Source organism: Lissotriton vulgaris, chromosome 11 (genome assembly GCF_964263255.1).
Source record: "Lissotriton vulgaris chromosome 11, aLisVul1.2, whole genome shotgun sequence".
NCBI classification, from domain to species: Eukaryota; Metazoa; Chordata; class Amphibia; order Caudata; family Salamandridae; genus Lissotriton; species Lissotriton vulgaris.
The window spans coordinates 1,088,969,853-1,088,984,201 of NC_141699.1; the positions used below are offsets into that span (position 1 = coordinate 1,088,969,853).

The 14,349-nt window shown below is 39.0% G+C and overlaps 1 protein-coding gene across 1 annotated transcript in view; it reads left to right on the plus strand.

Annotated features, from left to right (window-relative positions):
• LOC147684197 (uncharacterized) overlaps positions 1-13,655 on the plus strand; it is a 165,987-nt gene extending 152,332 nt beyond the window's left edge. The window contains exons 13-15 of the mRNA XM_086942609.1: positions 8,474-8,511; positions 11,519-11,622; positions 13,593-13,655. Coding sequence (XP_086798735.1) covers positions 8,474-8,511; positions 11,519-11,622; positions 13,593-13,655 — 205 coding nt within the window. The remainder of the gene's footprint in view (positions 1-8,473; positions 8,512-11,518; positions 11,623-13,592) is intronic.
• The last annotated feature ends 694 nt before the right edge of the window (positions 13,656-14,349 follow it).

A 14,349-nucleotide genomic window follows, 5' to 3' on the forward strand; every position in this document is an offset into this window, starting at 1 on the left:
TTATGGGACAAAGTAATAGAAATTGGTTGTAAAGTTCAGGAAAAGGAGTTTTTGCTTTTTATGATTGTTGACCCAATCCTTTTTCCTGATAAAAAAAGGTAACTCCCCCACTATCACAGAGTGGTTTGGATCTCACCTTTACACTAATGTTCCCAACAGAGGGTGTTGACGTGGGCCCATTGCTCGCTATGCCACTGGATTAGTTCTAGTCTGGCTGATGAGGGGGGGATACCTCAACTCTGGTCCCGGGATGCTTGCTCCCAGTCCCGGGATGACCTGGCCTGTTTGGGCTAGACTGTTCCCATGAGGAGCAGGTTTAAGACTGATTTGCAAATGGCTGGGTTCAACCTGGGGTGGCGTGGTGAGCAAAAGAACGATGGATTTAACCCAGATCTCTTGACTGCGAGTGAGTGTTTGAAATGTTTTGTTAATTTTATCACACTCCCAGTCTCTTCTTCCAATGAGCAGTCAAATCTCTATATACTACTCTTAGAGAGGCCTATCAAAAATCTTTTGCCACCAGTAAAGTCAGAAAATGAGTTGCTTTAGAAATTCTGTCTAAAAGCAAACACCTATTTGCAAATTCATCCACTGACCTTAAACTTCGTCATACAAATTAAAGCTACACAAACTCCTTGACTATGGTATAGTGACAACACACATTTTAGTTCTAGCCATGAAGAAGACAAAGTTGACCGCTTATTGTGGCACTGTAGTAAATGCTCTTTGCCCAGTCAAAATCCAGACTCAATCAGAACCTAAGATATTTAAGGGCGGGCAAACATTCATTTTTTACCTGAACTCTTGGGGGCCGATTAGGATTGCGGTGAATCCGCATCCTCCGGGCCGGCGGAAGATTAGGATGGTAGGGGGGTCGGGAAGAACGTCTGCAGCTTTTCCGCTGCGGTCCCGCGGCAGAAAAGCTCTAATATGGTGGTGGTGTCTATCAGACACCGCCAGCCATATTAGGATGCATGGGGAAACATGCTTTTCTGCCCTAGAAAACCATGTGGTCTTTTCTGTTTGGGGGCCCGTTGCAGGCCCCCAGGGTGTCAGGGGGTGGGCGGTGCACATGGGGGGTACCTATGGTACCCCCCTGCATTTGCTTGCACATAGCGGTAGGCACCGCGCGGTGCCTGCCGCTTTGTGCATGCAAATGCACTGCATGTATTTTTAGCATTGCGGCAGGTGCTGCTTCAAGCAGCACCTGCTGCAATGTTAAAAATACAGGATGTGACCGCCAGGGTGGCGGTCACATCCTAATTCGCACGGAGGGACTGCCGCTGCCCCTGCGGACGGTCCCTCCACCTCTGGGGTGAAGGACGGACGCAGGTCCGTCTGCCATCATAATGACCCCCTTGGTTAGTACTCTGGAAGATGGGTGAGAGGGGCCATTTGGCCCCGGCAACATATAAACATATTTTGGCCCTGGGTTTGGGCTCCCTGCGGCCTCTAGAGGATCGGAGACAGTGGACCTCCTCTCCATATAAACAAATTTTGATCCAAGGGTGGGCTCTCCATTACCTTTGAACGCTTGGGGAGAGGGGAATTGTGGCCCCTGGGGGTGGGCTCCTCTGGGTTTATGATTATTTATTGCTGGCCTTACTGCCATTTTATGTTTTGCCTTCCGATCCTGTGACAGTCTTGCTAGATTGCATCATTTTTAGTTGATTTGTTTTTTTTAGGTTCATGTGAGGCCTCTATGGGGCCTAGGGGGTCATGGTATCCCTTCCCTGCCCCTTATACTATTTATCTTTAAACTCCAAAACAGGAACAAAGTATTTGAGTCCTGAAATGGCTGCCAGCAAAACTTTTCTCAAGTTACTGGCAGCCAATCAAAGCGCTCACTCCTCCTGAGAGCGAGCTGGCCCAAGGAAAGAAAAGCTTCCAGGGCCAATCAAAATTCTCTATTTATAAATTGCTGCTCTCTCAAGAGTCTCTCAAGACTCTCATGGACCCAGCCATCAAGGTATGCAATTATTTTTCAAACTTAATTTCTCAAAAACTACTGAATGAGTTTATACCAAATCACAAAATTCACAATCTAAGGAGCAAGATCTAGCGTCCTACCAATTTTTCTGCAATTCCGTTCCGCAGTTTGTTCTGTAGCCTGTCTATGGGGTACATCAGGATCTTTGTTTTGGGACACCCTCCTTTTTCTCAACCTCTACTTGACGGGCCACACCAAAACTTTCCAGGAAGAAGCTGAACTGGATGCATATATTTTTGGGAATGTTTTGTGAAAAATCGTCACACTGCGACAAAGTTATTGGCAAACTGAAAAATGCTCTTTCTATGGAAAAGCATGCTTGGCTATAACTACTTAGGGCCTCATCTATGGCATTTTGTTGTAGGGCAGCGCAGCTAGGCACCTTGCTGTGCTGCCCTACGCCAAAGTGAAAGGGCAGCAATACACCGTATTTAAGCATTATGGTGCATTCCGGTCCTTTGTGCCTGTTTGAAGCCATTTCCTCAGAGCCAACACAGACACCCTAGCGCCATGGTGCAAAAAGTACCTCCATTCCAGGCTGGATTGTTTTTGTGCAGAGAGGGACATTTTCCTGCACAAAAATAATGCTACAAGGTGTTTTCCTCTTTCTATATGTTATGTATATGTATATATATATATATATATATATATATATATATATATATATATATATATATATATATATATATATATATATATATATATATATATATTCACAGAAAAAACCATAGGTTATAGACCATATATAGTTAGGAATTTGCATTTACAAAACCTTGAAAATTCACTGACAAAACCATAGGTTATAGACCATATATAGTTAGGGATTAGCATTTAAAAAACCTTATTTTATTTGCACAAAACCATTGAAATTCCATATATAGTTAGTTGCACTAACTATATATCGAGGACCCGCAATCCACTGCTAATGATGTCACATATTACATCATTCATGACATGGTCAGTGACATCACTGATGACATCACTGATGACATCTCAAATGACATCACTGATGACATCACTGATGACATCATTGATGACAACACCCAGTGACTGTATGTTTCTGTAAAGTTAAAATATGTCTTACATATTGAAGAATGAGTGGATGTATAAGTGTCTGGATGAAGGATTTAGTAGGTGCATGACTGACTGTATGAGTGAGTGATTAAATGTGTCTCACTGAGTGTATGGGTTAGTGATTGATTAAAGTGTCTTAATTTGGCAATCATTATTTATGTTGTTCTGTAAACTGCTGCATGTTTAAATCAGTAGCTATATCAGTAACTATATGGGTTATTGAATGGTTGCCCAAGTATTTGTATGGGAGACTGAGTATGTGTGTGGGTGGCTGGGAGGTGTATAACTCTGTGCATAGATGTGTGAGCAGTTGATTCCCTAGGTGTATGGGTTCAAAAGTGCATGTAGAAACAGCTGTATGGACAGTTGACTGTGTGCATGAGTATATTGGTGAGTGAATGGATATCTCAGTGCTACATGTCAAAGTAAGTACATATGTAAAACACACTCCATGTGAGTGTTGACATATATAAATAACTGAACATAAGAGCCAGTGAATGTGTGAGTGGCTGTATGAATCATTGTGAACTTGTATCAAGGATTGTATAAGAGAGTAAATATGTGTTACTATATGTTTGAGTAAGTAAGGTGTGTATAACTGTATAGTTGAGGAAATGGAGATGTGATTGATTCTTTGCATGACTGACTAGGTGTGTGAGTAACTCCATGGATGTGTGACAGTCTGTGAGTGCCTGTTTACACTGAGTGTATCTAAGGTTATATTAGAGTCTGAAGATGTATTATCACATAAATGATATCATCAGTGATGTAATCAGTAATGTCAAATGAGATGTCAGTGATGTCATCAGTGATGTCATTTGAGATGTCATCAGTGATGTCATCAGTGATGTCATTTGAGATGTCATCAGTGATGTCATCAGTGATGTCACTGACCATGTCATGAATGATGTAATATGTGACATTATTAGCAGTGGATTGCGGGTCCGCGATATATAGTTAGTGCAACTAACTATATATGGAATTTCAATGGTTTTGTGCAAATAAAATAAGGTTTTTTAAATGCTAATCCCTAACTATATATGGTCTATAACCTATGGTTTTTTCAGTGAATTTTCAAGGTTTTGTAAATGCAAATTCCTAACTATATATGGTCTATAACCTATGTTTTTTTCTGTGAATTTCATTGGTTTCTTAAAAGCTAATATCTATAGCTGTAAAATATATTCTTTATTAAGTGACGTATCACGTAGCCAGTGAGACGCCTCATGATGCATCGCATAACCGTGACGTATCGTCTCTGCAGCGCAAACCAAACCCAAAACGTAAGCGCGCCAGAACACGCTTAAAGATATATATATATTTTTTTTAACCTTAATTAGACAAAATCCACACGTGCACATATCACAAACGTTCAAAAAACACAATATGTCGGACTCCCGTTACGCTGCCGGTTAGCTGCCCGGTTAACGTACCAGGAAGCACCTTTACCGCGAAAAATCGCAATTTTTTTTTCTTATGCCCCGCAGGGAACTTTAATAGCCCCCTCATCAATCCTAGGGATTCAGGAGGGGTCTGCCTTACCCCTTTCATTCATTTACACCTTTTTTTTTTCCACCTCTTGTCTCTCGATCCTACCGAGAGACAAGATGGCGGCCGCTCCGGACTGTTTATAATGTTGACAGCCAATCAGCTACTCCTCAGACTCCCGTTACACTGCCGGTTAGCTTCCTGGTTAGCTGCCCGGTTAGCTGCCCGGTTCGCGTACCAAGACGCGTCTCTACGGCGAAAAAAATCGGATTTTTTTTTTTTTTTTTTGGGCCCCGCGTGGCTTTATAATATCCCCCTCATCAATCCTATGGGGTCAGAAGGGGTCTACCTCGCCCTCTTTCCTTCATTTCCCCCTTTGTTTTGGTCTCCTCTTGTCTCTCGATCCTACCGAGAGACAAGATGGCGGCCGCTCCGGACTGTTTACAATGTTGACAGCCAATCAGCTACTCCTCAGACTCCCGTTACACTGCCGGTTAGCTTCCCGGTTAGCTGCCCGGTTAGCTGCCCGGTTCGCGTACCAAGACGCGTCTCTACGGCGAAAAAATCGGATTTTTTTTTTTTTTTGTGGGGCCCCGCGTGGCTCTATAATATCCCCCTCATCAATCCTAGGGGGTCAGAAGGGGTCTACCTTGCCCCCTTTCCTTCATTTCCCCCTTTGTTTTGGCCTCCTCTTGTCTCTCGATCCTACCGAGAGACAAGATGGCGGCCGCTCCGGACTGTTTAGAATGTTGACAGACACCGGAGAGCCAATCAGCTTCGCTTCGCAAAGTTCCGATACGCGAAAAGTACGCGAACCGGAGCGCAGCCCGGAGCGCTGTTACAGATATATATCTTGTTTTAAACGTTAATTTCTCAAAATCCACTGAAGCACATATATTGAGACCTAGCAAAGGCACATCGGGCTAACAGTCCCTACAATTTTGCCAAGTTTCGTGGAAATCCATTCAGCCGTTCGGGCTAAAAGTGAGGCCAACCGCCCTATGGAAATGAACATGTGAAAAACGCGTTTTGGGACCCCCCTTTTTTCTCGGCCCCCCCTTGACGAACCCCCCCCCCAAATTTCCAGGAGCTGCTCAGAAACAAAATGTGCCATTTTCCTGAAAATTTCAGCCAATTCCGTCCACAAACGCCAAAGTTATTAGGCATAGAATTTTCAAAAGTTCCATAGAGAAAAAATCCTAACTATATATACCTACTGGCTATCGCCAGTAGGTAATATATATATATATATATATATATGTTCTATATATTTGAATATATACATATTTAGATATTTACACATATGTGTATATATATATATAGATAGATAGATAGATAGATAGATAGATAGATAGATAGATAGATAGATAGATAGATACACACACACACATATATATATGTATATATTCATATTTTTTACTTCAATATTTTTTCCTCTATATTTTGGCCACACCACAGTTTTGTCCTCAACATTTTGTGAAACAACCTAAGTGAACAAGGATAGCTTTATTCCACAATATCGACTGCAGATCAAAAGCAGGAACATATCAACAAGCCATGCATCCTGCCTCCTATAGCCTGTATCAACAGTTTTAGGATCTTTTTAGAGAAGTTTACTAGTCTAACTCCAGATCTACTCATGTTGGTGATGTACCTGTGTCAAAATTGATATTGTGACTCCACACCAAGACAATTACAGAAGCATACAAATAAATATTGTTTTGTCTGATATAATACTAAAAATGTTTTAAAGTGCTGATAAATGACGGAACCCACAATGTTATTTGGTAGAGCTTCATTGGGTCATTATAAAGCTATTTAGTTGTTAGATAGAACACTTGCATTGTTTATCACTTTTATGAGAATCTCCCCCTGGGCTTTTGCAAATATCAAAATATCCAACCAGCAGGGCAAGCCGTGAATCCATCAAAGGCTGCATGAAAATGATTACTTCTGTTTTCAAAGAATTGCTGCAAGCATCCCTTTAAATGAGGTTTAACCACATACAGCAATAACTCCCGAACCACTCAATAACTCTGCATTGTAAATTCAATCATGATATCTAGGGTGAGTTGTGTGGGTCCAGGCTCATCTCTCTTGCAGCTTCATTTCAAAATACATAGTTGGCCCTTTAGCAGAAGAAGTACATGAGGACAGAGGTTCCCCCTCACAAAGTTATGTTAAGTATGGGACAAGTAAGACACATTCATTAAAGACCACTCAACTGTACATATTAACGATGACTTTCCGACTCAGAAAACTCTTTTCCAAAACACAAAATGAGGTTACCAACCCATTCTGAATCACAATTTGGAAAGGGCTTATAAGGGTCTTATTTCCTAAATTTGAGTTGGCTTCAAAGTTTTGCAACAAAAATTATGGTCGTAAACCACTGACTCTCAAGTTGGGTGTGAGTGATTTGTAAAGGAGAACGTGTTTGTTCCCAATCAGAGTGGAGGTTTCAAGGAGAGGAGGCAGTGGTCCAGAGGACAAGTGTTCGATCACACTGAAATTTTTGAAATTGAAAACAATATTTCTTAAAGTAGCTGCGGTTCATTTGAGAAATTCAGGATGTTTCAAAAAAAATTCCTTGATTTGGAATGCAAAGACTGGTGTGTGGTCTGCCGTTCCTGACAATTCAATGTCTTTGTGATTGGACTCAATTGCAGGGGATTGCAAATTACCTGGGGCGGCTCCTCCATTTGAGCAGAGGAGCGTCGCCTTACAAGTCCCTGAGCTTAAAAATAAGATGGCAATAAAGTTAATTTATTACCATTTCAAATATCAGCAACCCGGCCTGAACTAAGTATCAGGACGGGCAGGGCCAGCATTGCCGAGTGACAGCAGCAGCGCTATGCACCTTAGAATGTGCATGTCTCTTTGACCGAACATCTTGAGATGGCCAGACAGACACGCGCATTTTAAAGTTCTCTACCCTAGCTGTCTCTAGGTTAGAGAAAGGACAGGCCTCCAGGGCTCTTAGGAGAGCCTGCAGAGGCTGCTCTTTCCAATACTGGTGCTGCTTTAATGCTGTGAAAGCAGCGCCAGGCTTGGGTAGAGCAGGTTCCTGCACCCGTTAATTCAGTGAGGAGACAAAACACCCGGGGAGGTAAGTATTTTTTATGATTTTTTTTTTATTGTGCCCCAAAAGCCACATCACCCTTGTTGCAAGCCAGTCACCACTGCAAATTACAACCTACTTAAGTAATAATATTTAGGCAGATTGTACTCACAATTCTTTACTTTTGACCAAAAGATCAAAAAATAAAATATTGGTTGCAAAATGGTGTGCAGTATGCAATCACTTTTTGCAACCAGAAGGTTACCACATCAGCCACTTTTGGAAGTCTGCTAAAATAAGGTTGGGTGGTTTGTTCTAAGGTCAGCCAGAAAAAAGTTTTTCAGAGTAATGCTGATGCCGCAGAGAAAGTTTTGTTTTGTGCTTAATATAAAAACTGGTTTCTGGAGGTGGTAATATATGACACAAAGTAAAATTTTCCTATATATTTTCTTGGGCATTTTGTTGGTTTTTCTGTTTTTTTGTGATGCTGTGTTTTGTGCTGCATTATAGCAATGTGGGGAATGTCTTATGCTGTGGGAGCTTCTTGTTTATTGTGTTGTGCCCTGTTAGAGACAGTGCTATTAAGTTGACTTGTGAATGCTATGGTGTTGTTTTATGAGCGACAGAAGTGATAGGCAAAGGAAACAAGCGGTAAATGGCAAGCAATGTGAAAAAAGTTGAGGAAAATGTTTAAATGAAGGTAAATAAAGAAACAGCAGACAAACCGAGACAGTCTTGTCATTAACAGTGGGAAACACAAAGCAGATATAGTGAATGAGTGAGAAAAATGTGGATGTTTTAATTTAAAAAAGATTCTATTGGCAGATTTTAATTTTCCAACTCCATTTTTCCTCATACAGTTTCCTCCAGACCAGTTTCTACCAAAAAACGTTGACTGGTAAGAAGATATTCAGGGATGTTATTGTCTGTGTCAATCAGTCAATAAATAGACTTTATTTCGGTTGAATGACCATAAAAGATCAACATGCTGGACAATACAATACATGATAAAAATAAGTTAAAATACCTAATAAAATACATATATTACAAAACAGAAGAACAATTATCAAGGATTAAGTTATTATCAAATGAAAGTCCACAGTATCAATCCATCCTCCCTCGAGCATGTAAAACCAATCGCATCAAAAACCTCTAAGAAAAATAAAAGTGGGCCAAAAAAGGTCTGGTACGCTGTCTAGGTTCTCCAGCCAGCAGGGGATTATATGAGCCCTCGTATCTTCTATATATCTCTGTCAGCTGGTTCCAAGAACTAAAACATAATAAAACTATCGCTACCTCATAAAAGTACTGTAGATGTCAACATTTAGGGATGAAAATAGAAGCATTGTACATACAGGGTAATCACAAAAGCACAAATTCACCTGATGGAATTTAATCTCCTGACTATTGTCTGTGCCAAAGACCCTCTCATTACCGATGGAAAGAGAAAGGGTGTGTATACTGAACACCCATGTATATGCAGTACTGAGATCTTATTTAGCTTGAAGATTTAATTGCTTTTAGAGCACCCCCGACCACTGAGTTTCATCCACAGGTCTCCAGTTCAAACATCATCCAGGTAGTTACATCTGGTTGAGATCTTAGAATTGTCACCACACTGCACGATACAGTCTAAAATCAAATTATGTCTATTGGAGTATAATATTTGCAAAATGCAATGCTAATTTCATAAAAGCCACACTCTAGAACGTTTAAGTTGATGAAGTACACAACATCCTATTACAGAATCAGCTTCTTGAAAGAGTCTGGTAGGTACATTATTAAGGTGACCCTGTGCATTAAGCTCCTTACTTCAGTGAAGTCAGATGTTACTAATGTAGGGTACATTCACTATGCTGATGGGGATAAGTGACACTATTTGGTGGTAAATAATATTGTGGACAAAAATATTTTCTCAAACATATCGTTTACCACAATATTGCTTTTCTGTACTTACAATGCTAAGTAGAAAAATATCAGAAAGTTATATTGTGGCCAGTAATATCGTCCATAAACAAACAAATAGATAGATTTTGTATATATTTAAGCACCAGTAGGGACAGTGTTAGCCTTCAGAGGGGTTAGAATTACTATTCCTACTTCCGTCAGTACAATAGTATGAAAAGTGTTAGACTTTGGAGGGGTTAGATTTATTGTTCCTTCTCCAGTCAGAGCAACAATAGGAAAGGTTTTGGACTTTGGAGGGTTTAAATTTGCTATTACCAATCCAGTCTAAGCAACAATAGGGAATATATTGAACTTTGGAGGGGTTAGATTTACTATTCCTACTTCAACCCAAGCAACAGGAGGGTCAGTGTTGCATCTCAGTGGGATTAGATTTACTATTCCTATTCAATCAGCACAACCTTAAGAAAAGTGATATACTTTGTAGCGGTTAGATTTACTAGTCACACTTAAGTCTGAGCAACAGTAGAGAAAACGTTGCAGTTAGGAGGAGTTAGATTTACTAATCCGACTTCAAGCTAAGCAACAGTAGGGAACGTTTTGGAATTTGAAAGTAAAACACTTACCATTCCCACAGCAGTCTAAGCAACTGTAGGAAAGGTGTTGGACTTTGAAGGAGGGATTAGATTTACTATCCTACTCCAGTGTATGCAGCTACAGGTAAAGTGTTTGACATAAAAAGGTTTTACATACACAAATACATGTCCTATTAAATGAGTAAAAACATTACTACGAAACATTATTAACTTACACTATACAGAACTAAATATATATTCATGATTTTTTTAACTAAGAATATAAAATTACATATAATGACATAGTCTTCACTGACTACAGAAAATAACACAATAAAAAATGATCACTTATTTATTTCATTTCAATTAATACATTTAAAAAAAAATAAGTAAACAATATCATCTCACAAGCACTTGCCATTGAATGAATTATTTTTGGAGGAAATAATGCACTTTAATGCATTATACATAATTAATGTCCAATAAATAAATTACATATAAATATACAATAACTTAAAACATGTAATCTATTTTTATTTTCTAAGCAACTACTCGCCTACAAAAATAACACAGCATTAAAAAATAAATTATAAATATACATATAAAACCTGAAAAACATATTTATTAAATAAAACATTACAATATTTAAACAATAAATAATAAAATAAGTTATGTAGATAACTAAAAAACAAGTACAGATAATTTTTTTTTTTAATCACATTAAATTCAAATACATGTAATATGATTCAACTACCCACCCTATTCCCCTACAAACGCGGCAACTACAACTAAATAAAACTTAATCAAGTTAGTATTAAACAAACTATTTCCTTAATTAGTACTCATTTAAATATTTAATTAACAATTACAAACTAATTAACAAACATTTATAATGTTTTAAGTAAAACTTAATTAACTTTCCCCATACCTTACAAACACAATAAGCTGCTACTAAAATATATACCTTACTATAACTGATAATACAACTAAATAATAATGTTTAACTAATATTTTAAATTGAAAATATAATATAGCTCTTATAAATGTGCATGATTAATAATCAATTAATGAATTATTAAAGAAAATAGCATATTTTAACAACAAATTAAACATATTTCTAATATAAATAACGTCCGACCTTTCACCCTACAAACCCAACAACACTACAACTCTATAAATCACTGGTTGTAGTGGAGTAGACACTCCACTCTTCCTACAAAGACAGCGGTTGTGATTGATGGAACTCTTTCCTGTAGTTATGTTCCATGTCTAGACAGACACCTCTTTGCTGTCCTAATAGTACTTCAGTAAATCTATGCCAAAATGTAACAGAAATATTTCCTGATGGTTGTCGACATGGTTGTATCTGAGAATGACCAGAGACAGAATTTAAACTGTTCACTGAATTTTCTTTAATTCTTGCAGGATACAAGAATGTCCAGGAGTCACAGGAGGCATCGGCCTCCAGAAACAACCCGGTCCTTGTGGACTGGAAAGCCCAGAGAGAAATGGGGGACACGTCCATGAAGGTATGTGCAAAGGATAGGGGACAATTTTAGAGTCAATTATGGACAAAGTGAAGCAACATTTACAATTTAAACCAGAAAGTTCTGGTTCAAATAGCTTCTGGCTATGCAGAGTTTCTGAATAATACACAGGGGTAATTTAGAGCAGTGTGAGTGGTTCACCTAAAGCCACCCACCCACCCATTATTTCAGAAGAGATTATAGCCTTTGTTCCCCTCACAGAGAATTGCCTTCCCTACTCATAGAGCCCCTCTTCCTGGTAGGGAAGTCTTTATTGGAGCTGCTGCACTTGTGACTCCAATGTAGGAATAGTGAAATGCCAGACCATCCTAATGCTGGCTTTGCCCTGCTTGATATTTCTCCTTGTTTTAGAAAATCAGATGGCAAAACAAATGCCTAAAGCTCAGAAACATGTATACCTGTGCCTCAGAGACACAGATGCATTTCCCGGCCCTGTACTCTGTAGAGCAGTCCTCATCACTGGAATCTAGTTAACAATGCCCACCTAAATCTTTTATGCAAACATTTTATTCTCAGATTTGCACAAGTTGTGTACAATTACCAAAAAGCTAATTTCTAATGCATGTTCTAATTCACAGAAGGGACTTGCCCATTTTCAAAAACCTACCATTAGGTAGGAGACTCGAACTCAGCTCTTGGTCAATATATGGGAAAATAACCCCATACTGTATTTGACTAGGATATTGCAAGTCACTAATGTTGAACATTAGGCCAAAGGCATGGAATGCCAAAGGAGCTGTAGCTACACATGAACATCTTTATAACTCTTTTGAATAATGTTTTAAGCCCTGATTAGAATTCACTGATGGAATTGCTTTCATCATATTATCTTTGTGGAAAAAAGATCACTTGATAGCTAAAGTGAACAGTAAATAATGACAATGCTTTATGAAAATAAACACACAAATATTCCAAATTTAAATTTGTTGCGAATAAATGTTTTTACATAATATATGCAAGTTTCATACAAAAGCAGATGTAGTTCAGAACATGTGGTAGGATGCACAATGTTTCTCACTTCATTTCACCCATAGTAAAGGAAGTTGAAAATAGCGTTTCCATTTACCTGTTCAAGTGACTGTTTCCTGGGTCAAGGGACTGTTTTAGTTTTGCCTCTGACAAAAGCCTCTGACAAAAGCAGACACTGCTGGCCTGTAATATATTGGTGCAGTGGAGCAGAGATATAATTTCCCTAACAAATATAAGCAGTGGGTTCACACCTGGACTAATAAAGAGGCATTTTATGTATGTTTTATACAGTGGTTACAGTATTCTATTTATAATGCTTTCTCCACTCCACATGGGCTGTGGGTCCTGGCCAAGACTATGTAGATAATCTGTGATAGATCCCTGAAATATTTCTGAAACTCCTTCTTTGTCTTCCCCACTGTACAAACCTTACTGCACATCTATGCCAAATCTATTTACTTTTTTATCAATCTTGTATATTTTTCCTCACTCTTATCCTGCACTGCAACCCTTTGTTTGAAATCCAGCAGGTATCTCCCAAAAACGTCTTCTTACTCAATAGAGACTGTGTGTTTTGCCAAATACCTGTAACAATTAAGAGCTCATCTGTTAAATAATATTGTGAAACATGTTAGTGCCCTACATCTAAACAGCACAGAGAAAATCCTCTTCCAAAGTGTCTCAACATGTTGCTTGCCAGACTTTTTTATTCATTGTTGCTACTTCATTCAGTCAACCAAGAAGAGTCAGAACACACTGTAAAAACATCTTTTTAAAGGCCACGTATGCATAAAAGTCCTTTGACACATTCAAATGTTATTGTATGATGAAATTAATGAACTGAGTCTAAGCCACTGTTTGGTAAACCATTGATACAGTGTCCTGAACTGAATAATGTTTACATTGTGGTATGACTTCACTCTTCACCCTGAAAAATGAATTAGGCTTAATTTTAAATGTCAGTTTGTGTTTTTTCCTTCCAGGGAAATACAGGCCAACCACAAAGGCAAAGTGGAATTATATACTCAACAAATCTTGAACGATAAACGACTTCCGTGCAGATCTCCTGTGATGTTTTTTCTGCTTCTGCTGGAAGCTGAGTATCAAAGGAACATGCATAATTACAAGAAACTAGTGGCTCAGCGCGGAAAGAGGTCCACTAAAACAAAATGGCTTCCAGCATTGCTTGTTAAAGAGCATTGCATACTGGGATGCGGAATCACAGTCAACTAATTACTTATGAAGAGGCTACACTGTAACTTCACAGAAGAGGTTACATTATTTTGAGCCACTCACTGCAATCCAGTTGCCAAATGTAGTTTTATCAGATGTGTTTGAGATGCCTATTACTAATAGTTTGTCATTTTCTATGGAAATGTTATGCATAATACTATTGGTACAATTGTACTTATTACTATGTATTCAAATATGAAGCAAAAGTTGGCTCAGGTGGTTGTGGGAAGGATCGCATACCACTGGTAGGGTATAATGAGCTTTCCCAACACCTGAGCACGCTCCTCATGCAAAACCCCCTATGTCACAATGACCTGTATTTGATTAGTGATAACTATGGGGCATATCATCAACGGCCAGCGAAGATTTTTCGCTGTGCGCCTGTAGCATGTGAAATCATAATGCCACCTATCGCCGGATTCGATCGCCTGGTGAGCGCACTATCAGCAACGTGCATCGCCGAGCCAATAGAAAGCCAGTCAATAGCGGCGATAAGGGGGGTATAGA